A 27993-nucleotide genomic window follows, 5' to 3' on the forward strand; every position below is an offset into this window, starting at 1 on the left:
GCAGAACAATTTTGGAGAGCTTTACTTGTACTGGGGGGAATAATCTTTGGCTTGTTAACACATACCCATTTAGGCTGATGAACTCAACCTCGGCATGGAGGTAAGCCACCTTAGTCAAGCAGTCAGCAGTCTGGGTCCAACTAGTGGGAGCCTGAGTCCAAGATCCTCCCCTGCATTCGCAGGGGGTGCCAAAAAGGTACTCCATGATGTTGGAAGGTGGAGGGCTAAGGCCTCCGTATACAAACCTGTTCAGCAGAAGTGCCTTAAGCAGGATCCTCACACAGATCTGCAAAAGAGGAAAATTTGTCCTCAGGGGGAGGGCCTCCGTCCCTGGGTTGAGGTAAGTCATTAACCTGTTTAACCAGGCGTTCTGGTAACCATCTTGGGGCTGCTTGCTCTTGGTCCAAAACACAAGCTGAGCCTCCTCCCCAGATGAGGACAGGATCTGGGCCTTTCCATTTATTTGTAAGGGGATCGCGCCACATAACAGGTGGGCGAACAGAATTGGACTAGGGATGCCAGTGTCTGTTTGTGGCCGAATGGCCTTCACTGTCTAGGGTAAGAAAATTAAGGGCAAATAATGCATGGTTAAGGCGATCCCAAAATCTCTGTATTTTAGAATATTATCCTTTAAATAGGTATCTCTTAATTGTCTTTAAAAAATATGATTAAGGTTATTTCCTGTGTAGGGAGCAGTATATAAATCTTACTGTATTTTTTTATGGACAATAGATCTAGTCAGAGAACTTATATAATATCAATGAATTTTTTTAAGTTTGTAACCTTTATTGTTTAAAATTAATATAACTTTAATTTGGAGAACCTTAATCTTAATAAAATGTTTTTTTTTTTTTTTTATTATCTAACAAACAAAATATGTAGAGATTAGTATCTCAGTGTCTTAGAATCAATTGATTTTAGTCTCTAAGGACAATTGTTAAAATCGGATTTAAGTTAGTAGTTCAATATACTTAATGTTTAATCAACAATGTGAATTTATTTACCAAAACTAATCTTTGTCTTAAACAGTAAGAATTATTAGGCAATAAGGATCTTACTTTAAAGAAATAAACTTACATTTTAATAGGTTGTTTATCATGTCAAAATATGGACAAAATCTTAGCTCACATTAGTATAGTTAAACTAGGAAAAATAGCCTGAAATACCCTTAAATTAATTATAGTCAGTTTAGTATATATAAATCTCTTTTTTAATCTTTCTAACTTTTTACATCGTCTGTTTAGATAACAATATAAAAATCTTTTTTACTTAGGAAAATACTTTTATCATTGAAATATGAATATAAAGACCTTGTTTTACCCAAAGATGATTTCTTTCTTTTTAGGATCCATGTGTGCTTTTTCTTTGTTGAAGCATCCTTTTCTTTTAGAAAAAAATTTTTTTTTTTTTTTTGTTATACTTGGAACAATTTCTGAAAACCTTAGAATCTATAAACAAATTATTGTACTTTGATAAGAAATATCAATGAAAATATAGTTAAAATCCTTAGATATTTTGTAGACATAATTATAATTATTTATCATCTTATGAGTTTGAACAGTAACTTTGAGAATTAGAAACTACTTGAAGATTGTATTTTCACTTAAAAGCAAATTTATAGTAAACACATTTATCTCAAATATCTGTAACTGAAAAGGCAGAGTATCTGATAAATGTAAATATAAAACATAAATAATGGGTTTTCTGTTGAAGAAAAACAATTAGGCAAATATATATGAACTAATCAATTAGGCATGTGCTAATTATTTTATAGATTAACCAATATAGGTTATCTAAATATCTTAAAAATATATATATTAAGAATAAGAACATAACTTATAATTGTATTAATTTTATGTAACCACGTGGTCTTAAAATATTTGGATCCATTTTAATTTATTTTTAACTAGGAGTGCACTCTTCTATGTGACGTCACTTGATGTAACTGAAATAAAATCCTTGTTGAGTATACATATTTATTTTTTATAGTTAGGAATGAGAATAAGGATTTTTTGGTCATCACAGGAACATTGCCGGCTTTGTTCCTGTGGCGAGCAAATGCATCCTCATAACCTCCAAAATTAAAAGTAAAATATAAAGAAGCATGTTTGATATCTCTCATCAATAGAACATTATTTAGTAACACAACTATAGAGAAAAGTCAGGTTATTTAACTCAGAACTAACTTAAATTTAGGGCTGCAACATAGAAAGCTGTGGAATTAAATTTTGTCTGAAAAAGATATCTTTCGTTAGCATTTACAGGTAGGCATTCTTAAAAATACAGGCTCTGAACAACTCCGCTAGAAATCTGAAACACAGTAGTACAGGTTAGTGGCTGGAAGGCGGGACTAGAAGTCCCGTCTGAGTGACTGTGGAAGAACCAATCGGAAGCCGGAGAAAGTGTGGGAGGTGGGACCAGGAAGCCTGCTCTTCCTGCCAGTCACCCCATTGTTACCATGGTGATGCAAACAACATGGAGTCTGCTGCCCATTTTCGGGGCAAAAGTTCCCCAAGTTGGGCAAAAGTTCCCCAAGTTTTCCTAGCCAATTGCATTTTGTTTGATTTTGTCTGCATTTTCCCCCACCTGGCCAAGATCTTACTGCGGTAGCAGCTTGTTCTGTCTCTGCTGACCTGCGGTTGCAGCTCGTGTACATCCTGCACTTTTTTCTGTGGCACGTGGGTGCTCCAAAGGTATTTTAGCAGCAAATGCTAGCATTACCATCAGATCTTAAGTTAGTCTGTGTTTGGCATTTAGGTCAAGTAATTCAAGGGTTAAAAGCACTGCTGGCCGCAGGGGCTAGGACCCCATAGCGAGCAGCAGCGGCTAAAGTCTCTTGTCCCCAGCGGCTGAGTTACAGCCATTCTGATTCATAGGACAATCATGTAGTAAAAAGGTCCCTACATACTTTCTGAGTATTGACAAAAATAGAAAATTGAAACTTATTTCTCTCCAGGTTAACATCACATTTTCTCTCCCTTTTTCTCACTCTCCTAGCACAAACTTCTAGAACGTAAAGGCCAAAAAATATCTCTCTTTTTTTTTTTTTTTTTAAGCTTTTTTTTTTTTTGAATTAATTAGGTTCCAGTAAGAAAAGGTGGGAACAGGCACCTTTTCTGGGCCAAAGGATTCATAACAATCTTAATAATAATAATAATAATAATCTTCATAATAATCAGTCTCCTATTCCAAGCCATCTTTTACCATCAATGGTCCCTTCAAGGGGAAACCATGGACACAATTCTCCTATGTATGAAAAGAATAATCTTAAGTCCTTTTTCTTAACACACGCCCCCCGTGTCTTGAGGGCCTCCTTGAGGCCTGACAAAAACAACTGCTTGTCCCATGGTGGGTCACTCACCTTGCGTCGTCTTCACTCTCCTCCTGGATCTGTCTCTCGGTTGTGTCTGCCGAGGCGATCTCGCGCTCCCGCTTGGCCAAGTCTTCCCGGAGGACGGCGTTCCCCCTCAGTCAAAGGCTCGAGCCCCACACTGGGCGCCAAATGTCCCGTCCGGCAGGACACATCAACGTGGGCAGCGAACCTAGATGGGGAGGAATGAAGGGACAAGAGACACGAAAGGATGACAGCAAGACAAAAGTTCTGATCAAGCTGCAAACTTTTATTGTTCACACAGGGGTATTTATATGGTGGGAATGGGGAAGCTCTCTTATCGGCAGTTGCTGGATGTCTGCACAAGGTGAGATAACCGCAGGATGTTTCAGGAAGATAGGTTTCAGGAAGATAGGTGGCCTCAGGATGTCTCAGGTGAGATAAGTAGCTGCAGGATGCCTCCCAGGCAGGATGTCTCCCAGGGGGCTGTCAGGCTAATCTTTGAAGGAGAATTTCCTTCTAGTCCCTGACAAAAGAAAAATGTTTATATATTACTCAGTAATATGTTTGCCCACTCTAATGACTATATAAGTTTAGTACAGATGCCTCTTAAAAAACAATTGTTTTGCCAGGTGTGGTGGCACATGCTTGTAATCCCAGTTATTCAAGAGGCTGAGGCAGGAGGATTGTAAATTTGGGGCCAGTCTCAGTAACTTAGTGACATATTGTCTCAAAATAAAAAAGGTAGGGGATGTAGCTCAGAGGCAGAGCACCCCTGAGGTCAATCTGCAGTACCAAAAAAAAAAAAAAAAAAAAAAGTCTTGATGTTTAGTTGTTAGTCATTAACAGAAATAAGAGGAGTCATGAGTATGTAGCCCAAGAAAGGAAAATACTTTTTCTATAGAAACACTAGATTCACTAAAACACAGAAGGGACCAGTATAAGGCCTCTACTGATAGGTCAGGGATTGCCCTCATTCTGGGAAATTTCCAGAAGTCGGGCCCCTTGTCCCTAGCCAGGTGTTAGTCCTGGCTGCTGTAACAAAATACTGTAGAGGGATTGAAAATAACAGGAATTTCCTCCTCACAAGTTCTGGAGGCTGGAAGTTCAAAATAAGGTGCTGCATGGTTATTCTGGTGAGGCTCTGCCTGGCTTGCAGATGCAACCTCTAAAGGGCCACAAATCCCTTTCCTGAGTGCACCACCCTTCTGACCCAATTACTACCAATGGCCCCAAATCCAAATATTATAGCATTGTGTGGTGATTTGGATTTCAGCATGTGAATATTGGAGGGACATAGACATTGGGTCTGTGACACCAGGCATCCCTTGGTTCAGTGGTGCTTGAATTTCTGGTACCTCCTGTGGATGGTCAAGTTCTTTCAGTGCATGCCTGTCTTTGGGCTTCACCCAACTTTGCAGTGGAGGCCCTCACAGTCTGAGGTGGCATGGCTATGGAGTGCGGGGTGTGGGTGACACAGCAAGGCTGCTCCCTTGGGGCTAGACTTAACGTGGTATTTCAGCAAGTGAGACAGCCCAGCATGGGGGGAGAGCATTGAAAAACATTCTAAATCTTTACAAAAGAATCATAAAGGGATGTCAATGGGGAAATCCATCCCTAACCCCCAGCAATACCTGTGCACATCTTCTCTGCCCAACTCACCTCCCTGAACACCAGTGGCGTGGCAGTTATCTCCAATCTTTGATCCAAACTATCAAAGCAGCTAAACCGTCTCTCTTATGACCTGTTTTACAGTCTTCTGAAGTCTGCCCTTTCCCATATAAGCCCTCAGGATTCAAAAGCAAGCAGGGGAGGCAGCCTCTGTATTAGAAGGCCCCTTCACCTATTTTGGTGACTCATTCAGGAAACTTTTTGGGATTATTTTATACCAAGTTTAGAGGCTGCCTTATGTAGTTTGGCAGGTGTAACATCAAAAAGGACCAAAGTAGCTACAATTTCTATTTTATAAATAGAATTAAGAGTTGAATTATCCCAAATGGTACATTCAACTAACATGTATTAAACTTATACTTTGCCTAGTGTTATCCTTGTATAAATCAGTTTTTCATTAACTATAACAAAATAACAGATGCTGGTTATTTAAAGAGGATTATTTAGCTCATAGGTTTGGAGGTTAAAAGTCCAAGATCAGAAGCTCCCATTGGTCCTGCCTCTGATGATGGCCTTATGGTGGTGGCACCATGGTGAGAGTATAGGCATTTGTCACTGTGCCTGGCTGATTAGTATTTCTTTTATTCAGAAGTGATACTTTAAGTTCTTTTCATATTTAAATATTTTACCTTTTTGTGAGAATCCTTCACATACATGAGGTTTCAACTATATTTCTGACATTGCAGAAATGTCAGATTTTCCATTTGTCTTTTATTCTTGTTCATGTTTTCCTTTTTCTGTACAGGAACTTTAAGTTCAGAGATGCTCAAATTTATCAGTGTTTCCCTTCATAATTTCTGGGTTCTGTGATTAGGATTGTGAAAATACATACTGCACTTTTCTTCTAGATCTCTGTGTCATTTTTGGGAGGGGGAAGGAAAGAGGGAGTGCAAACCTTTTATTGAAGTATAATGTACATATAGAATTGTCCAAATTGTGTCCAATTTAATCAGCATTCACAAAGTGAATGCATCCCAGATTCTAACCCAGAAACCCTCTCGACATGCCTTCTTCAAGGCCTCTGCGATGTGAGGACTCATGGAGGAAACAGCTTTATGATTTCCCAAATGGTAAGCTGATTGTCCCAACACTACTTAATGAACAATCCATTTTTTCCTCAGGGGTTAGACATGTCTGTTTGCTTATGTTCACAATGACCTGGTCTATTTCTAGCTCGCTGTTCTAGGCCACTAATCTGGTTTTAACACAGTCATGTTCTTTTTATTACTCTAACAACATTTATAGTACAATTTAAAAACTGGTTGTTGGAATCTGCCTCCTTGCTCTTCTTGCTCAGATATGCATTTGAATCATTGTTATATTCTGTCTTCTGTTTGCCCAAATCCCATTTAGATTTTAAGTGTTGATTCTTTAGATGTATCAGTTTAGGAAATTTGGCCTTTTTCCTCTAATGTTGTCTACCAAGCTAAAAATAACATTTGTCTATTTGTTCAATTTTGCTTTTCTGCCCCTTGATGGGATTATTGTTTTCTTCAGAGCCTGTGTATCTTAAGTTTATTCCTAGGCATTGTTCATGTCTTTTTGTTGTTGTTTTAATGAAAAATATAATCTACTCAAAATATCTAAAATTTTTTTTTCCTATTGACTTTTAAACAGGCAGCTTATTGGACTAATTCTGAATGGTTTCTCAGTTGAGTCTCCTGCTCTCATGTTTTTAATTATACCTCTTTGTGATTTCAATCCTGTCCCCCATGCTCTTCTTCTAGGCAGCAGTTCAATGGGCTTCCATTTCCAGCCAGTCTCCTAAAGGGGTTCCCTTTCCTCCCACTGTCTCTCCTCTATTCTTCCTTCCTGCATCCTACAGCCATCTCTGCTCCATCAAAATGATTCTTGGTAAGGTCTCTGGTGACCTCTGCGACTCTAAATCCAAAGGTCGCTTTAATCACTTATCTCTCTCTCTCTCAACCTCTCACCCACGAGGAGGCCTCTGCTCCCATCACCTTGCCCTCTGGTAGGCTTACTCCTTCTGCTGTGGAGCTTCTCATTCTCCTGGATGCATGTCTGCCTCTATTATTTCTTTAATTGTTGGAGATTTCTTATTGCTCCATATTTCCTGCACTTATGTGATATTATCATTTTTATGACTTTGATACCAACTCCATGCTCACAGCACTTCAATTTCTCTCTACAGACTAGGCCTTGCTTCTGAGCTCAATTCATCCATCTCCCTTCTCACCATTTCCACTTGGATGTTCAAAAGCATCTTAAATCCATCCTATCTGAATTAAATACTGCATTCTCCTCAAATCCCCTTTTCCAGTTTCCACCAGAGAATAGCATTTCTGTTCAGCCTGGGAGTCATCCTCCTCTATTCCCTTCTCTCTCATCTACATAGCCAATCCCCAAACTATGAGGATTAATTTCCTAATTCACCTGAATCACTTATCTCATCCCCTTTTCTGACTTCTGCACACTCTGGTTCAAATCACCATCCGTTTTCACTGGACTGCTAAAATGGCGTCCCGAGTGGTCACTTTCAACTTATTTCCCCTCAGAGTTTATACTTTACTCTTGTGCATATAGCTTTTATCTCTTCCCCTTCATGAAGACAAAAATCCTCAACATGGCTTACAGGACTCTGCCTAGGAGACCTGTCTTATTCAGCGCAGGCTGCCATAACATGCCCAGTCTGCGTGGCTTCAATAGTTATTTCTTACAGTTCCAGAGAAGCTGAGGTCAGGGTGCCAGGAGGGTTGGTACGGGTGAGGGGTCTCTTCCTGGCTTGCAGGTGGCCTTCTCTCGCTATGCCTTCACATGGTGGAGAAAGAACTCTGGTGCATCTTGAACTCGTTCTAAGTTCACTCATCTCATCAAGACTGACCCATCAGGAGTCCATTTAAACCTAATGACTTCTCAAAGGCCCTGCCTTCAAACATCACATTGGCAGTTAGGGTGCTGTGAATGAATTACTGAGCATTTGGTCCCACAACTATGCACGAAGACTCGGAGTCCTAAAATTGACAGTGTGTTTATTGGGGGGAGCTGGGGAGCCTGCAAAGCTGCAGACTGCCTTGTTCTTGCACAGCCCATCTTCTATAGGGCAGTGAGGTTAAATCTTAACTATGGCATAACATTGAAAATAACCAACTTGTTTGCTAGTACTAAGAAAACATTTGTCCTGGTGACAAAACAGGATATGTTCTCATAAAATGCCAGGAAACATGCACCTAAAGTACGGCAGGTGGGCCTTATTTTTCTCATTTATCAGGGTCATTGTGCCCCACAAGAATTGGCCTAGAGTGAGGAGTTATTGCTGTCCCGCTCTGTCAGCCTTCCAGCCTCTTTGGCTTCCGCTAATAAATGGGAATTGTGCTTGGATTCTTCGGGGTGTTCTCTCCATGACTTTAGGAGATCCTAACATTAGGGCTTCAACAAACAAATTTAGGTGAGGGCACACTCAATCCACAACAGGCACCCATCTGGACTCTTTCTCCCTATTTACTTACCTCTAAAAAATCTGGCTCTTGTAGTTTATCTAAAGTACCCAGCTGTCTCCATACTTGCTGTCCCCTCACCCTGGAAACCTTTCCCCACCTCATATTTTCCAGTAGCTATGATTCCTTACCCGCTAGGAAAACCTTCCCTGACACCCCAGTTTAAGTCTAGCTTCCCTGGTATGAGCTCTTAGGGCATCTTAAGCTTTCCCCTTCGTATCACTTATCAGATTATAATTGCCTATTTATTTGCCAGGGTATTTAAGATCTCTCCTAGTGGACTTGAAGCCCCACCAGGGCTTGGATGTGTGCATAATTTGCTAGTTTTTGTATTCTGAGTTCCCACTGCAGTGCCTGGCATATAGTGGACACTCAGTATGTTGGGAATAATTATTTTTGTATATAAAACAACAATTAATCTTGATATCAGTTCATATCCCATTACTTTGTTGAAATCTTATGGATATGAGTTTGGGTTCTTAATGGAATAATTACACTTGTAAAGTTGACTGGTGAGCTCTTGGAAGGGAGGGTTAATGCAAGAGGGAACAGGAGTGGCCAGGCCATCATGCAGGGGAGGACTTCTACTCCTATAGTGCTTTTTCTTTTAGAGAAATTTAAGTTTCATTTGTTGATCTTTCTTTTTTTTTTTTTTTTTGGTCTGTAAGTTTTGAATCAATACGCTTGCATGATACAGTGATTGATCTTTTGTGTTTATTTGCTAGATTCCAGGGTCATTGTTAAGACATGAGGCTGGGCTGAGGGTGTAGTTTAGCAGTAGAATGCTTGCCTAGCATACATGAGTTCCTAGGTTCCACCTCCAGCACTGGGGTGACCCTGGGTGGGTTGGGGAGGACATGAGGGTGGTTTTCTTTTTCTGAACTCTATTCCTTGGAAGTTTGAAAGAACTGATCTATAAAAGGTTGAATCCTGTACTGTTGAGGATGTAGTTCTATAGGCATTATGAGAAACATGCTCACCTGTCCAAACCTAAAGGGACTAAAAGGCACAAGCTTCAGCAAAAAGTGAGGCTTTATTTTAATAATGGTCTTGTGAGATCAGGTGCTTGGAGGTCAGGGACACACAGATTGGGTACAACCTTTAGAGTGCAAGATCCCTCCTCAAGTTTCTTGTTGCTGAGTACTATGGGCTGCACAATACCATGTCGCCTTGGCTTTACTGTTGCTTTTAGTTGGAGTGCTTCCTTTGTTCTCTTGTGGTGGGGAAGTCCCCTTGGAGTGCTTGCCCTTTGGCAGGTACACAGTTTATCTAACCTATGCTCCTTCTCACCTCCAGTGCATCAAGGGGCTGTGAATTTTTACACTCAGGGGTTAACTGCTTGTTAACTTTCATTCTGCTCTGCCCTGCAGCTGTCTCTTACATCCCAAGACATTTTACATTTAAGGTTCAATGCTGTATTTTGAAAATGGACCACTGGAGACTCTATTTCTCATTCTCTCTACTTTTTTTCCCCCTGTTTATTTTATTTTGGTACTGGGGATTGAATCCAAGGGGGCATACCCACTAAGCCATATCCCCAGCCCTTTCCTGTATTTTGTTTAGCCCTTTTTTGTATTTTTGAGTAAATTTCAGAAAAAGTTTTATTGAATATTGACTTCATTCAAATTTATCAAGACTGGGGGGAGTATTATATTATGGCTATTTTCATTTCATTAGTGATTATTAACATTCTTAATTCCATGATTTTTTTATACCTTTATTTTTATGTGGTGCTGAGAATGGAACCCAGTGCCTCACGCATGCCAGGTGAGAACTCTACCACTGAGCCCCAGCCCTTAATTCTATGCTTTTAACTTTTCATAGTTAGCTTTTTTCTGAAATAGTTCTTTGATCAATTTGTCGACTCTGTTTTTTTCTAATTTGAGTTTTGTCTTTATTATACTAGGGTTTGTCAGATTAGCTTTTTTAATTTATTGAATTAGAAGTATAGCTAACTTTTTTCTCATTTTATAGTGATGATTTATAATCCTTCAAAAATTTTTTTCTGAATAAAATGTATACCTGTAAAGTTTCAAATACAGAAATGTGTTACCAGAAAGGAAAAATTCCCGTAAAGCCATCATCAGAAATAACCACTACTAATAGTTTAGGGCATGTTCTTCCTGGTGCTTTTCTATGCATATATGATTTCTCTCTAGGTGTAACATTTGTATATATGCAATGTTTTATTTATATCTGAATATAAACACACAATGGACCATAAATATATTTACTTTCATGAGTACATGCATATATATCTGTATATCGTCACCTGCAGAGGCAGATGGATAACTGTCTCTCCCCCAGAATTTGGCTTGAATGTTGAGATCATGGCCCAAGGGCTATGAAATTGAATTGAAGTCTCTAGAGAGAGCAGAGGAGGATTCTCAGGTGGGTCTCCAGTGACCCCAGAGTAGGCAAAGAATCCTGAGGATGGAGTCTTGCCCTCTGCTGCATCACAGATGTGGACACAGATATGGCCATGTGTGGACACACACCTCCATGTTGCAACTACAGTGGCCTTATCTTTTAATTTAGTTCATGTGTATCAACCTCATTTTTTAAAAAGTAGGTCATAGATTTCCATTTGCATGGATGTGTCATGATTAGATAGCCATTGACTTGTTGATGAATAAATTGTTTTCATTTTTTTCTGCTATTTACAAACAGGATACCAAATGTTCTGCATAGAATACCTTTGTACACATGCCACTATTCTAATCATTTTATTTATTTTGGTGTCTGGGATTGAACCCAGGGGCATTAACCACCCAGCCACATGCCCAGCCCATTTTATTTTTTGAGACAGGACCTCAGTAAGTTGCCCAGGGTCTTGCAAAGTTGCTGAGGCTGGCCTTGAATTTGTTATCCTCCTGCCTCAAGTCTCCTGAGTTGCTGGGATTACAGGTGTGCACTCCTGTGCCTGGCTATTCATTTTAACATGAGCTCTTATGTTCCAGACATATAAAATGGCCACAGGATTACAGTCACTGGGATTATAGGCATTTGTCCAGTTTCTATTTTTTAATTTAAATACTACTTGATATAAATATAAATTATTATGAATTCCCTCCCCCAATCTTCCTATTTCCCCTGCCTGTAGTAAAACGCATTTTCTATGTACTTGATTTCTTTTTGAGATGCCACACATAAGTGAGGTTGTGCAGTATTTGTCTTTTTGTGCCTGGTTTATTTCACTTAACATAATGTCCTCCTAATTTGCTTCCGTCCTGTTGCAAATGGCAGGAGATTCTTCATGAAGTCTGAATAATACTCATGGTATCTTTCTACCAGAATTTCTTTATCCACTCAGCTGGTAATGGACACTTCAACAATGTTTTGGCTATTATGAATAATGCTGCTGGGAATATGGGAGTAGAAATTTGGGTATATGCCCAGCAGAGGGATTTCTGTAACAGATGACAGTTTTCTATTTTTAATATCTTTGGGAACCTCTGTATTGTTTTTCAGGCAGGATGCACCAATCTACATTCCCAAAAAGAAGGGTTTCCTTTCTCTGTCCTCACCAATACTACTTGTATTTGATATTAGCCATCCTAAATAGTGGTGAAACATCCCTGTGGCTTTGTTTTGCATTTCCCTGATGATCAGTGAGCACCCTTGTATACACCTCTTGGAAAATGTCTATTTAAGTCTATAAACACATTCACATACCACCATCCCTACTCCTCTTCCTCATCACCAGAAAGATAGTAAGCTTTTAAGCCTTTTTCAATCTGGTAGACAATAAATTATATCTTGTCTCTATTTGCATTTGTTCATTATTAGTAAGGTTGAACATCTTTCACTTAATATCCATATATATTTTTTAAAAAACTTGCTTGTGTGATTTGCTATTTTTCTATAGACTGGACATTTTGGTGTACTAGATATTTGTCTGCCCTTTGATTTTATTATCAAAATATTTACCAATTTTCTCTTATGGTGTGTTTTGTGTCATGCTTAAATGGTCTTTGTTGCTCATTCTTCCAAAGTTTCTGAGAATATTTATAAAACACTGAAAGCTCAACAACTTTCAATGTTTCATCTAAAACATTAAGTTCTTTGATATAGTCACAACTAATTTATGCATAGGCCTGAGGTAAGGATCTAACTTTCAAAACAATGGGTTGTTCTCAGGCCATTAATCATCCTTTCTTGGGGGCCGCCTCTTAGGTGACTTAATATGCCTGATACAGTGAAACCAGATTTCCATAGATTCTTGGATGTCTTGTGATTCATTGCTTTATTGATCTATTCTGGCACCAACACTATACTGCTAATGATTGCAATTTTATGTTTAATGCCTCTTAGGCTAATAATCTCCCAGGCTTCCCCACACCCATGGGTTTCAGGTTTCTTGATTTGTCTTACATATTTTTTTCTTTCTTGTTAATTTCAGAATCTCTTCCCCACCCCCCAATTTATTCTGACAGGATTTTGTTAAAATTATAGAAAAATTTTGAGTTATATTTTTACAAGACTTCCTCTAAGAACTAAAGATTTATGTACTTATAATTTTCATGTTTCTTACATATTCCTTGGTATGTTTATTCCTGAATATTTTGTTCATGTTAATTGTGTTCTACAAATTAAATGTTATTTCTATTCCATTCCATTAAACATATTGAGGATTGAACCCTGGGGTGCTCTACCACTGAGCTACATCCCCAGCCCTTTGTATTTTGAGATAGGGTCTACCAAGTTGCCCAGGCTGGCCTTTAAAGATCAATCCTTCTGCCTTAGCTTCCCAAGTAGCTGAGAATACAGGCATGCACACCATGCCTGGTGCCCCATTTTTAAAATCAGATATTACTTAAGTTCTTGCTTTCAAATAATAGAAACTGACTTTGGTTAGGCAGAATTTATTGAATATCCAATAATAACTATATTGAGTTGTCAGAGTCTTTATGAAGCATAGCCCTATATCCTTCTGGGGAAGCCAAAAAGACTAGGCAGTTCCTCACTGATGCTGGCTGAGAAAAACAGTTGTATGACCTGAACTCAACCCATCAGGGTCTTATACTTTAGAATTCATTCTGGTTGTGGTAAAAATTTTGGCATCCAATATTACAAGTGGCAACAATGACACTATAGCAGGTAGTAGGGCAGAATCTAGATACATGCCCTATCATGGCAGGATTTGGTCACGTTTTAGACTTGCCTGGCATCTCTTGGTTTGTATTCTTTTACTTCTAGCAGCATACACAAAACACAAACTCCTTTGGGGAAAGCTAAATTTAGAAAATAAAATCAGAGGCCACTATCTATCATTTGCTATGTCAATTCCAAATGAGGTTAATACCATGGGCTCTGTTTGCCTAAGTAGAATTATTTACTGTTTGGAAGCAGCAGGCCTACTACATACAACATTTGGGTTCCCAAACTGGGTATCTTAAGGGATTCTAGTAACACAAGGCGACTTGTCAGAGATGTGTATGTGACTTAGGACAATAGTTACTGATACTTGTCACAATATAGACTCATCTGTAAAGAGAGGTTGGACTAGACCAGCTAGTTTCTAGGTCTTTGAAAATTGCAGTCTTTTCACTCTAAAGAGACTTGCTTTTTCTTAATTACTTCCCTTAAAATTTAGCTGACAACTATCAAGTACTTGGCTATTTGCCACTGTTGAACAGAGTCCTGGAGAAATTGCAGTATGCTCTCATACTCAGTTGAGCAGAGATTTATTCTTACTGTGGAAATATGGACACAAATAGCAAGTTATGCTTGTTATGTGATGCATTATGAATGCAGGCAAGATGCACTAGTAATCTTTTCAGAGACTCAGATTACATCTTCTGAAATACTTTGTTTCATCCTGTTGGAATGAAGTGGGGAGCTAGGCATAGCGGCATACACCTATAATACCAGTGACTTGGGAGGATCTCAACTTTGAGGCCAGTCTCAGCAAATTGGTGAGACCTTGCCTCAAAACAAAAAGGATTGAGACGTAGCACAGTGGTCAAGCACCCCTGGGTCAAATCCCCAGTGCCCTTGACCCTACCAAAAAATCTGAAGGGGGAAATTGAACATTTTGGTAGCAAAGGTATAGCATGAAGTAAGGTCAGAAGTTAACTTGAATTGGTATGAAAGGAGGTAGAAGAGCAGGCAGATGTCTTGTCTTCCACACACAGTGATATTTTCTCTAGGATGCCTGACAGGTGGGTGCAAAGAGACGTCTAAGCTGGCCAGTGCATATTTAATTACTAGTCATACAAAAATGCCCACACCAGCTTGGCATCAGAGATGCATGACTTATCCTTATTTTACCTATGATGTTGTAAAGTTAGGGATAATGAGCTTTCTCTTGTGACTTGCAGGTTCTTATGAGTGCATCATTCCTGGGAGCCCTGTGTCTCTTCTCATCTGTCTGTGTTGTATGTGCCATTTCTGCATTCACTCTTCCCATTGAGACCAAGGGACGAGCCCTGCAGGTAAGTGATACTGGTCTTCTCAGTTGCCATGTTTTGAACTTGGTATGTGGGTCTCCTTCTTTGAAGTAGGTATGGCTTATTGTAAAACAATATTTAGGCCAGGTGTAGAGGCATATGCCTGTAATCCCCTCCACTGACTTAGGATCCTCCTGCCTCAGCCTCCTAAGTTTAATGCCAGTCTCAAAATAAATAATAAAAGGGCTGGGGATGTACCTCAGTGGTATAGCACATATGGTTTCAATCCTCAGCACCAACACACAAAAAGTTTAGAATCCAGTAGAAAAACTGAGTCTTTAGTCTTTCTCACATACAGTTTTGAGCAGCACTGAAGTCCAAGTAACAAATAATTCACTTAAAACCTTTTTCTCTAAAAGCTGTAGTTTGATTATCAGAGACCAAGATGAGTGACAGTTGTTGAGGCTGCAACATTCTACCTTTCCCACTTTTCTGTGTGGATTGAAGCATTGCTGCAGAACTAAAGGTGGCCAGAGGAGCTGGCCCCCGGGATTACATGCTCCTTACACATTGGTCCAGCCTCCTTCTCCCTTGTACCTGTGGTTAGAGTGAAGCCAAAAACTTTAGTGCAGCACCAGTTGCCATCACTACCAACAACCAGCAGACACTGCTCAAATGAAAAAGGGATGCCCTAAAATACAAGGCAGGCTGCAGGAGAGATGGTCTTCCTAGCCCTCATGCTGATCTCAAAAGTCCACGTGGTAGTTCTTATGTTTTCTTGCCTTAAAGCTTGTTGCTCCTGTTGCTGGTATGCAAGGTTATGTGTGTGGGGGGAAGGGGGAGAATAGTTGGGGTTACTGGTTGACACTGAGCTGCTGCCTCTGAGACTGTAGCATGAGGCTCTTGCTGCTGAATGTGATTTGCTCCCTCTCTCCTGTCCTATTCAAAATATTCTGAAGAGGGAAAAAAAGAGTTAAGCTGTAGAAAAGGTTTATATTCTTGGTGCAAAAAAAGTGCTTTTGTCTGAGTAGAGCCAAGAAAGGCACCATTGAATACAGAAACACAGGCTTATACCAGTCTTGAAGTCTTCCCCCAGCTCAAGGTAATATGCCTTTTAATCACTGATTAGGTGACCTATCATATAATCATGAACTTAGGGTTTAGGTTCCTTCCTTGGAATGATGACCCATCACTGAATGCCCAAAATCAGACTGAATTAGATGACTCATATGCCTCCTTTTAATGGTAAATAAAAGGATTATCACATCCTTTACATAATGAGTAAACAAGGAAGTTGAGTAACGTGTGTAAAGGAACACACTAGTATTTAACTGAGGCTAGAAAGTACAGTGTTAATCTTGTGCTATTTTTCCATTCCTTTCCAATTATTCATGTAGTGTTTTATATAAATATGAAACCTAGTTTACCATTTATTTTGCCTAATGGATTTTCAGTTCAAGTCATATCCATCTACAAAACACTAGTTCATTTTCTGTTGACTTGGACTTGTTTTTAGTACTGTGGTGAAATAATTTTGCAGCTGTTTACAACTTTTTAATATTATTTTCTTAGAATTTTAACATGGCAATTCAATTCAATACATGTTTGAGCACAAAGCCCTATCTGTGGGCAAATCCTGTGTGCACACATACCCACACCCCTTAGTGTTCTGAGCATTTACCATATAAAGTTTCTAGAAATGTTTACAAGAATATGCCAAAATTTTTAACTTCCTTTCAACACATACAGATAGCATCCCAGGAATTGACCGGATAAGCCAAACTAACTAGTTTAAAAGAACTAGATAGTTTGACTTATCCTAAGAAACCCACTTAAAAAAAAACCCAAAAAAACCAAAAAACAAAAAAAGATACTCCCCCCCTGCCCCCACACACAAAATGAGTGCAATGGTGCATGCCTGTAATCCCAGCTACAAGGCAAGATAGGAGGATTGCAAGTTTGAGATCAACCTGAACAACTAAGCAAAACTTGGTCTCAGAAAGAAAAGAAGGGCTTGGGATATAGCTCCATTAGAGTACCCTTGGGTATATTCCCCAGTGATACCCACACAAAGAACCCAGTAAACAAAACAAAAACAAAACAACACAATTTTTCTAAGTAATGTCTATATTGTACTAAAATAATTATAAAGCTAGTATTGCATTTCCAGGTACACAAAGGTAAATCCTGGATCTTAATTCCTTAGAAATTGTATTAAAGAGACTTCTATTATTAGTTTCCAGTGTTAGTTGAGTATGAATAGAATGCCTGTTAAAGTGTATTATTGATCTATTAAATCTTTTTTTTCCCCCCAGCAAATTAAATGAGACCTGCAAATCTACATCTACCAGAGGAGCACAGTGTATTTTATCTTCACAGATCTGTGGCACATTTCTTAAAAACTTGGTTTGATTTCTGTATGCTAGTCAATAATAAACTGATTATGTATCTAAGAACATAAGGCACCCATGGGAATACAGCTGGCAACTGTATACTCATCTCCTCCTTGGGAGACAATATATAAAACTTTTACAAAATATACCTAAGATTGGAAAGTATATGAATGGGAGAGGTTAAAGGAAGATGTCTTTTCTTCCCTGATATCAAGAATACAAAATCTTAGAACACATATTTGGTATTTTCCCATACAGGTTATAGCTAAAGTTGGACAAAATCTTGTACTTAAGAACTGGGCTGATATCATTAAATCTTTCAAAACCACTAGAATAGTCATCAAGTTCAAATTAATATTAGCATCAATTATGGCCTTCCTAGTGTATTCACAAAATATGCTTAAATTAGTGGCTTGTATATAATTACATGCCATCCCTATTTCTACTTATTTATTTTAATGGGGAGAATCTTTGATTCTCATAATGATAATAAAAATCAAAGTATATATCCAGTTTTCTGACATATAATCAATCACTCACCTGCTTGTGGAGAGACTGATACACGTGAGACATCATAGTTTTGATGCCAGAATTAAAAACAGGTAGTCAGTGTAGATACATAAATCGGGCCAAGTTGAGAAAAACAGCAAACCGGTTTGGGTCCAAAAGGTTGAAGACTCTGCTGTGGGAGATTGAAATGTTAGTGTCCCAAATACCTGCCCAATACTGCCTTCCTAAAGAATTGTTAATAAAGCAACCCCTGAGCAGACAGGGAGCTGCTAATTAACTCACCTGGGCCCCCCTTCCTGCCCAGATCACTTCTCCCTGGCCCCTTCAGCCCACCTGTTTCCCATCTCTTGGCTTTCCTACCTGCATCTCCCAGTCACATATACAGGATGAAGGGAAGTGAACAAGGGAGAAGAACATAAAAGAACAAAGAAACTTTACATGTATAAAAGGGATGGGTCTTCCTCATCCCATGGATTCTAGTTTTTGGGTCCCCTTCTTCCTCAGGGAAGAAGTCTGTTCTATCCTTTAAATAAAGCTGCTTGTTTTCTACTCTATGCTTGCCTCGGGTGCTTCTCTCCTGTTACACTTCAGCATTCAGGGAAGCCCGATAACTGGAGGTATCAGTTTGGCACACCACATTCTTTTAGGACAGGCATGCTGCAGAAAGAACACCTAGTCTTTCACATTTACACTTTATATTTTATCAGTGTTCAGGCTTGTTGTAGAAGCCCACTGAAGTTGGGGAACCCAAGGCTGGCTTGCCCCCATTTCATAATAGAAAAAAAAAATCAGCTGTAATGGCAAGTATTGTGGCATTAGCAAACTACATTTATGAAAGATTTCCAATTCTCCTTAAAGAGTGAAAATGATTCCTATTTGAACAACAGCCATGAGTGGCTTAAAATCAATACATTGATTTGTCCCTTAGTATGCTTGGGGGATAGGTTCCTGGACCCTTTGAAGATGCCAAACTTCCCCAGATGCTCCAATCCTTGATTGGAATGGCAATTTGCATATAACCAATGTATGTGCTCCCATATGCTTTAACTATCTCTATAGATTAGCATTTATATTGCATTAGTAAGTTTGCATACATGTAGGACAGACTTTTTCCAATATTTTTGATCTGTAATTAGTCGAATTCTTGGATGCAGAATCCATGCTATGGTGGGCTATCTATATTTTAGGCTTTGTGAGTACCTGTGAACTCCATCACAAGTCTAAAATATTCTTAGCCTTCAGATTGTGGAAAAACGAAAGCAGGGTATATGCTGAATTTGGCCAACAGGCAACCACTCATTTTAAGGTCTAGCTATTATAGAATTTTAGGTGAAATATATTTGTTGCAAACATGTCTTGGCTATACTTGTAGAGTTAAAAATTTAACTGAAAATCCCCAAGCTGAAGTTAGCAGCAATTTAAAACTAAAAGCAAAGGATGGCAGTGATCGAAAACCGGTCAAGCAATGATGAAGCTTATGCTCAAGTGTCTTCCTAAGGATTTCAGAACTCTCAGTATCTCTGAGGCTCTTTAGGCTTAAGGAAATTGTTATTAGCTCTATCTAAACCCCAGGCTCCTAAGACAGAACCAAATTAGCCTATATAGAAAATTCTATTCACATAATTTTAATTGAATACCCAATTTAACAAATCCTTAAATCTTGTAAATTGCTTAATATTAGTTGTCATTAGAAATGGAAGTCAACAAATTTCAAGTCACTAACTTTACTTGTAAGGACTTTGATCATTTTACTTTATATAAATAGAAACCAAATATGAATCTGTTTTTGGGCTGGGGATGTGGTTCAAGCAGTAGCGTGCTCGCCTGGCATGCGCGGGGCGCTGGGTTCGATCCTCAGCACCACATAAAAATAAAATAAAGATGTTGTGTCCACCAAAAACTAAAAAATATAAAAAAATATGAATCTGTTTTATATAGAGAAGAGAACCTGACTTCCTTTAAACTCTTTAAAGCATACTCTTTAATGGCAAAAACTCCTGTAATATGAATGCCAAATTCTTTGTTTTGCACCTTTTGTATGTTGGGCTTTTAAAACATACTGTCATTAGTTAATGCCTAAAAAGATCAAATTAAGATAACCAGCATCACTGTCAAAGTCTGTTACCTGGAACACCCTCATTTTCTTTGGGGAAAGAAACTTCTCAGGTCAGTATATTCTCATTCCAAGGGTAAGAAGTGTGCTCTGCTGGTTGATCTGTTTATTCTGACCTTCCTCCCCAAACAATTGGGCTTTATCATTTGCAATGGAAGAACTCTAGACTGGATTTTCTACTTCAGTTGTTTTGGGTTAACAGTATGAGATTCGGGGGCAAGAAGTTCCTATTCCCCAGTTCGCTGACACAGAAGAATATGGTAAAACAGATTTCCTTCCATGCTGTATTTGAAAATGTGCTAAGATAGAATTGTGCTCATTTGTGACTACCAAGAAAGAACTTTTTGACAAAAATTGGGATTTTTTTAAAAAATTAGGATTTAAAAAAACTAATTTTAGGACTGGGGATATGCCTCATTGGTAGAATGCTTGCCTAGCATGCAAGAGGCCCTGGGTTGGATTCCCCAGCATCACACCACAGAATAGAAAAAAACCTTAGAATCAAATAGAAGGTTGTTCCCACCAAAGTAATGGTATGTCACTAGTTGGCCATGTGCAGGTAAGTAGGTGGAGACTAATAAACATATATATCAAAGCCAATCTCTAAGTCACAGGACTGGAAATACTAGGGAGCTTTATCATAGCAGACAAACATCTGAAAAATAGGAATTGATATGCCAAATATCCCCTAGCCATAGTTAATTGTAACTCCTTAAGGAAACATTATTATTTCAAAACCAAGTCATAGCTTTTTCCCCCTTTCCCTTCCAGGTGTAATTCAGTGATACAGCCTTGCTGGGTTCCAGCAAGGCTGTATCACTGAATTATACCCCTGGCCCTTTAAAAAATTATTTTGAGACAGGGTTTCTTTTAGTTACTGGTGCTGGACTCCAACTTGTGATCTAATCCTCCTGCCTTAGCTTTCAGAGTCACTGGGATTAAAGGTGTGTGCCACTAGGCCCAGCCATGGATATCAAAAGGCAGGACAAGTTCAGATTCGGCCTTGGCAACTTAGTGAGACCCTGTGTCAAAAAATAAAAGGGCTGAGGATGTAGTTCCAGTGATGGAACACCCCTAGATTCAATCCCTAACTGTTGTAACATTCACTGTAAAAAATCCATCTGTCAATTTTTATAGTAAGATCAAAGCACCTGGTTCCCCCCTTTCCCCTCCAATAAAAACCAGAACCCAAATCCTAAGACTGCTTCCTCAAATGTCCTTCACAATAAGCAAAAACCTTTATGGAGAAGTCCGTGATAGCATAGGCTAATTCTCAGGAACATGAATTACCTACATGTGGATTATGACTCAGTAAATGCCCATCCAAGATGAAAGTACAATAAATGTTTGTAAAGCCATCAACTATTAATTTACATAGTAAAATATGTACATGGTTATTTGAGAGGAGGAGCTTGATAAGAAATCATATGGTTGAACTCAAGGTCATGTCCATAATTTTACTGGCCAGATAATTTGATTTCTCTCATTCATAATATGGATAAATAGAAACTGAGTATATCTTCAATTAAACCAAAAAACCTTTCATTCACATGCAACAACTTACTTTTGGGCTTCCCATCAATTTGGATGAGGTCTCAACAGCAGGAGTTTCCTCCTTTCAAATTATCTGACAAAGTTAGGTCAAATTTAGAAGTTTAAGCAGAGGACTTAGAAATGCAAATTCATAAACAGAGCAGTTGGCTATACTTATCCTTTTGATAGTGGAGTTAACTTTTTTGAAAACTTTCCTAAGCTATATGCTATTTTGTGTGGTAATAAACAGAGAGTCTATTCTTTAGCTTGGAAAACAAAGTACTACCATGGGAAGAGGGCAGTTCCTTTTCTTCCAACATGTTCCACTTTTCTATGCCCTGTTCAGAAAAGCAGAGCTTATTAATTAAAAGGACGAAAGGCTTGCACTGCCAGATGCTGATGGAAAGATATATTCTGCCTTTAATATGGTTTATCTCAGTCCTTTATGTGCCTGTCATTGCTATGTAAGTAACAACTGTGTCCTTGGGTTTCCTTATAGCCAGAAAGATGAGAGCTTAGCACCTGGGAAAGCAACTGAGTTGGAACTCTTGAAGTCCCAGTTCCAACATGGTCTGTTCATTCATAACTGTGGATTAACCTGATCATATTCAGCAATGGGTGTTCTGCAGCTAGGCTACTGGGCTCCCAATTTAAATCCAGAGGGAAGTGTCCCAGAGTTTTTGGTAATATGTACACACCGGAGTACATAAGTTTAACACTGAACATTTTCGGGGGAGGGAGTGCTCTCAGAATGAATGTGGGGTAGACTGAGGCTTCTATTTTCTAACTTCTATTCGAATAGAATTTAAGAACTATTTAGTTGGGATTCACCTTATTTAACACAGACACTTGTTAAATAAGGTCACAGGACTTAAGAGACCACTTCAAAAGGGCTATTAGGAGAGAGAAACCAAGACATTTGCTTTTAATACAATTTATATTATTATGTATGATTACAGGAAAGATGGTTCTCATCTGCTTTTCATTCAGCAAAAGATGGTAACAGTGAAAAAGAAATACTGTTTTAAAAGGTTCATATGGCACTGAATATTATGACAGTCTGGGGTACATTAGTAGAAATTCTGGCTCAGATAAATTTAGGGAATTATATTTTTTCTCTCTTAAGCCCTACCTCTCTTAGTGATAATTCGTGAAACAATTTACCTGTATTGCTCTGTTTTAACTAAGGAGACATGTAAGACAAGTGTGGGAGAACAAACTACCAGAAGAGCAGTATTCTAAGATACCAATAATAAACGTGTTAGCAAAAAACTCTACAGTTGCTGGGCTAAAAATACTGGAGTAAAAACAGACAAAAAAGTCTATGTATTATCAAAATTTGTTCAGATACTCTTAGGAGAACAAATGTCAAATGCATATTCAAAATAACACAATAACAAACATCACCATATAGCACATATTTGGAAAAATGATTAAAACTTTTTAACAATACATTATTGATATATTATGGATAAGACCTAAGTCTATATGTAGAAAATGGGAAACTATTGCTAATAGCTATTTTCTCCTTATATTTTGTCTTTTAGCAATACCTGAAAACCCAATGAATTATCCACAGAATATTTTCAAATTGTCCATTTCAGAAAGTAATGTCATGTGGATAAAACCAAATGCTCTATGCTTAATTCATGGGAGGCAATATAACCAGAGAATTCAAGTTTTTCTGTCCTCCTAAAAAAAGAAACATTTCCTCCAGATGTTAATTGTAGTGTCTTATTTATAAAGGTTTACTTTGGCAAACTAAAAATATTCATGTGTGAGTATTTAGTCAAATGCTGGATTAGATTCTTTGACAGTTTATCTGGCTCTAAAAAAACACTGAACATGTAATGAATAAATGGATGTTAAACTAGCTGGGCTGGCCTGTTAACAACATGCCTCTCCTTAGAAGATAGATCTTTTGTGTCTTGATCAGAATGAAAAAGAAATTCTTATTAAATCAGATCAAGGATAAAATTTGGGGCTCTGATTCTTAAAACAAACAAACAAACAAAAACAGTAAATAGATGCATCAAAAAAATTTTTTTTTTCATTTTAATTTCCTCCAAATACCTGCTCTCAAATCCTACAACACATTTTCATTATAAAGACCCAAGAAAACCATAACAACTAGTTCCTTTCAGGGGAACTTATTTTTAGGGTCCGAGAGGACATATGTTGAAGAAACCTCAAATCAAACATGGTGTGCCCAGCCATATTTTATATTTTGGATAGTTCCACTAAAAGCCATATTGAAAACAATGAGGATTGTTATGAAAGAATATCTACACATTTAAAAAAACAAACCAACCACATAGACACACAGCGAAACCAAACATGTGCACACTTACTTCCTTTAGGGGAGGAGAAAGCTAAAGAAAATCTAGATCTAGAAATATAAATGGTCTTGAATACCTGCTATACCAAACACCTCTACAGGCAAGATAAAGACGAAAACAAAAACCAAACATTTGTTTTCCTGTTTTTCCTTTAATACAGTTGCCATCTTACAAGATATACCATTAGGTGCCTTTGTAACAGCATCTAATCTACCCTTTCATTGCACCAGTTGGCATCCTGGGAAAGAACTCCTTACCACTCATGTTTGGGGAGCATTGCTGTTAAGTACAATAAACCTAGCTCTTATGGTTGGGCCATAATCAATGAGCAGTGGCATTAATTTCTAAAAACAGATTAACGCACACATTCAAACCACATTAAAATTTTAACTTAAGAGTTCATACAAAGTCAATTTCCCTTCTATAGTAGCTATTGCTCCAGATTGTGGTTTTAAAATCCAAGGAGAAGAATGTCTCTTTATTTTATTGTTGATGCTTCTTACTTTCTTCCTTTTCTTCTACCATACTTTCTATCTCCCCTCCTTTCTTTCATTTTCTTTTTCCCATTCATTTCCTTCTTTTCTTTTTCCTTCTTTTTAAATAAGCGGTTAAAAGAAATGGGTTATTAAGGAAATCAAAGTCTAGTAAAACGTCTAAAACAGATCAGAGAGCTCACAAACTCTTCTTTGTATTGATGTTAAATTACTGAAAAATTTTTTTTTTTTTTTTTTTTTAAAACAAACAAACAAAAAATCTAAAAACAAGCATATGCCAATTGTGCTGTTTATTTAAGCAACTGGCGTTCCTCGATGCTTTTGAGGCGTTTCTTCCGGGGCTGTACAAAGTCATCATCTGAATCATCACTAAATTTATTATCTTCTGATTCATTCCTGAATTCTAGCTTAGGAAACCTTTTTTCTGGATAAAGGTTCTTTAGAAGTTCTTCAAAATAGCTTTCAAGTTTTATGCCAGCATTGGCTACTTCTGAGTCAGGCTGTTGGATAAAAATAAAAATATGAATTAAAAAATAAGACCTACTTTTTAGACAGTCAATAAATGTAATCTCTTATATTACAATTTTCTGTTCACCTTTGACTCTTGAGATTATGAATATAAATTAAGTGTTTTGGAAAATTTTATGTACAGCCATTAACAAAATACGTAGGAGTTGGGGGGCTGGAAAAAGTCTGGACGTTGGCTGAAAACTAAATAAAAGACTGACTTATCTAAATTGTCCAAAATGGAGGTAGTAATGGTAGGACTGGATTACTGAAGACAGATCAGTGAAATGCCATAAGCATAGGATCACAAAACAGGTATTTTTAGAACAAGTTAAAAAGAAATGTGGTACTATAGAATGAGTAACAAAAGGCCACAGGTTTCAAATGAACTGAGACCAGAAAAATTTAAACAAGAACTTTTTGGACATATTCTTAATATTTCAAGATAAACATCAAAAAGACTAAAGTCTAGAAGTATAATATTCCAAGAAAAAAGGATGGGATGACAAAGAATACTTTTCATTTTGAAGAATATTTTTAAATTGTCCTCAAGTTATCAGCTCTAATTTGCATCTGTACTCACCATGCAATAAACCTTTGAATATAAATTTGGACAATCTTTCTAACATATCTTAACAGACCTGCAACTTCAAAATTTATTCCAGTGCACACATTTTGGTCTCTGTATACATTTAGAAGGGGTCTGGGCTAAGATGACTTCCATACATTGCTATTTCCTCTCCCCACCTCACCTCATTGAATTCAGCACAGTTTTGAAAGATCAGTCTAAAATCAGCTACAAAATCTTCAGGTTTTGTGTACAAGAAATAATCTTCTTGTAGTCTTTTCTTGATAGTTGACAAGTCCATTGGATTTTTAATTATTTTGTAATAATCAGGCACCTTCAAAATAAATGAGATGTTATAATACAATAACTGACTTCTACCTGGTCCTAAATACACTGTATAAGAAGGGATATAAAATTGAGATTGTTTTCATTGCTCTTCTCTATACCATTTTGTCACTGGTAAAAAAACCTACACAGTAACACACTACTGCATTCTACACATTAGGAAATGTTCTGTCACTTTTTCCAAAAAATTTAACCAATATTGTTATGAAAAACTATTTTCACATATTCCCTCTTGAACCTTCTCTTCTCTATTCTCTTTTTTATTAAGCAAATAACAATTTCTAGAGAATTACTAGCTGAATGGCATGATTTTACTGCATACCATTATAGCAAGTGGTAAAGAAGGGTTTAATCCCCAGCTTGTGGCTTAGTGGTATGATCCTGCATAAGTTACTTGACCTCAAAGAAACCTCAATTCTTCATATTCCAAATATGGATAATCCTAGCAACCTCATAGGACTGATATGATTATCTGTCTGTCTGTCTATCTATCTATCTCAAGAAAAAGGGGGTTTTACGGTTGCAGCTGTAAGCCAAGATCATAAAAAGCACCAATCTGGTGTCAAAAATTTTAAATCTGTACTGGCATTACAAGCCTTTTTTGGGTATAAAAACCCCATAGTCCTGAAGTATTTATTTCCTTTTTCTATCTTAAGTTCTCAAAAGTCGTTCTCAAGAAAAGAGATGATATTCACTAAACTAGTTTTCTTTGCATTAATTTTTTCAATTTTCTAAATTTTAAAAACAAATTTATTATGTTTAAAAGAAACTTCAGATATCATAGAATATATTTTGGGTAGTGAACCTTTTCCAGCACTCTAAAAGAATGCAACAAAGTCATATCAAACTTTCAATATGAACCTAGTTGAAGCCAATGATTAATATACATACATATCTCCCCTCCTTTTTTAAAAAATGTGTTGGTTAAAAGTTCACTTATTACTTAAGTATAGACCTATAAATCAAAATAAGTACAGAAAATGTGTGTGTGTGGGGTCTTTACCTAAAATGTGAAGTTTTATCCCCAACAGTTTAGAACATATGCATAAACCTTCTGAGATACAAACAGAAATCATCTGCAAATAGTAGGTAAGCTAGGTGAGATGAAAAGAACGAATACTTGAGAAATGATACTTAAAATGTATCTATTTAGGATCAAAGCATTCCATACGTATAAAAATTTTAAAACTTGGATTAGATGTAAGAAACTATTGAAAAATAGCATAGAAAGTACATTTTCATGAATAAAATTTAAAAAATCATCCTATTGTATAAATATGTACCATTAATACTTACAGTTAGAGGAACAGGGTCTTGAAAAGCCAGGCTCATTTCATGACAGTAAAGAAATAAAAGGAGGCGTTCACACTTCTAAGTAAAAATAAACAAAAATATAACACAACAATAGTCACAGCTTATTTTCCTTAAGCATTTCATAGGTCACCAAGTACCAGATTAACAATTAAAACCTGATGAATACAGGAAAAACACTGAATACTGAAATCTTGCTTTCTTTCCCAATTAGTAACTGTAGTGTTTGATAATTTAGGATATACCTAATGTTTGAGATATTTTGTTCACTGTAATTAAGTGAACAAAAATAGTAGCACTAGAAACCCATTTGAAGTTCTTTACAATGAATTCCACTAATCCAGTTTGGGTACTGTGAATTAGCAATCAATAAAGGAAGACCATATGGCTATTAAGAGATCCAAAGGTGCAGCATTTTCTTTTATGTGTCCATTCTTTTTTGGCAGGGGGTGGGGTGGGGTACTGGAGATTGAACTCAGGGGTACTTGACCACTGAGCAACATCTCCAGCCCTATTTTGTATTTTTTTTTTTTTTAGAGTCAGGATCTGACTTGCTTAGCACCTCAGTTTTGCTGAGGCTGGCTTTGAACTCGTGATCCTCCTGCCTCAGTCTCCAGAGTTGCTGGGATTATAGGCTTGCACCACTGTGCCCTGCTTGTGTGTCCATTCTTAAGGCCCCTTGAAAGCAGATGGTCCCATTGCAGGCTCTGCCACTTCTCTTCTTATGAGTTTATCCTAGTAAACATTAGTGTTGTGAACACTTGTTGTGTAGTGCCAGCAACAAGTGTTTCTGCCCTCTCGTGCATGTCAATTTCCATACTGTTTTCTACTTCATAATTTAGCAAAGGACATTCTTAGCCTAACCTAGTAGCTTTAAATATTAATTACAGATAAATATATAAGCTGGCTTTGATACAAATATAGAACCCACTTGGTGAAAGAACAGAATAATTTCTAGGAATAGAAAAGCCCATCTCAGTGCCAATTCTCAACAAATTCTGAGGAAGAAGACTTATCTATGGTAGAAATGA

At 37.6% G+C, this 27993-nt stretch overlaps 2 protein-coding genes across 4 annotated transcripts in view; one reads left to right on the plus strand and one right to left on the minus strand.

Annotated features, from left to right (window-relative positions):
- The window catches only part of Svopl (SVOP like), an 83219-nt gene that overhangs the window by 43428 nt on the left and 11798 nt on the right, over window positions 1-27993 (plus strand). Inside the window, exon 14 of the mRNA XM_071611770.1 lies at window positions 14781-14894. Coding sequence (XP_071467871.1) covers window positions 14781-14894 — 114 coding nt within the window. The remainder of the gene's footprint in view (window positions 1-14780; window positions 14895-27993) is intronic.
- Trim24 (tripartite motif containing 24) overlaps window positions 21309-27993 on the minus strand; it is a 101679-nt gene continuing 94994 nt past the window's right edge. For all 3 annotated transcript variants that reach the window (XM_027952141.2, XM_027952140.2, XM_027952139.2), the window contains 3 exons: window positions 26948-27022; window positions 25491-25640; window positions 21309-24731 (listed from right to left, as the gene is read on the minus strand). In XM_027952141.2, the coding sequence (XP_027807942.2) occupies window positions 24522-24731; window positions 25491-25640; window positions 26948-27022 (435 nt within the window). In that variant the 3' untranslated portion in view covers window positions 21309-24521. The remainder of the gene's footprint in view (window positions 24732-25490; window positions 25641-26947; window positions 27023-27993) is intronic.

Source organism: Marmota flaviventris, chromosome 1, assembly GCF_047511675.1.
Source record: "Marmota flaviventris isolate mMarFla1 chromosome 1, mMarFla1.hap1, whole genome shotgun sequence".
Classification (NCBI taxonomy): domain Eukaryota; kingdom Metazoa; phylum Chordata; class Mammalia; order Rodentia; family Sciuridae; genus Marmota; species Marmota flaviventris.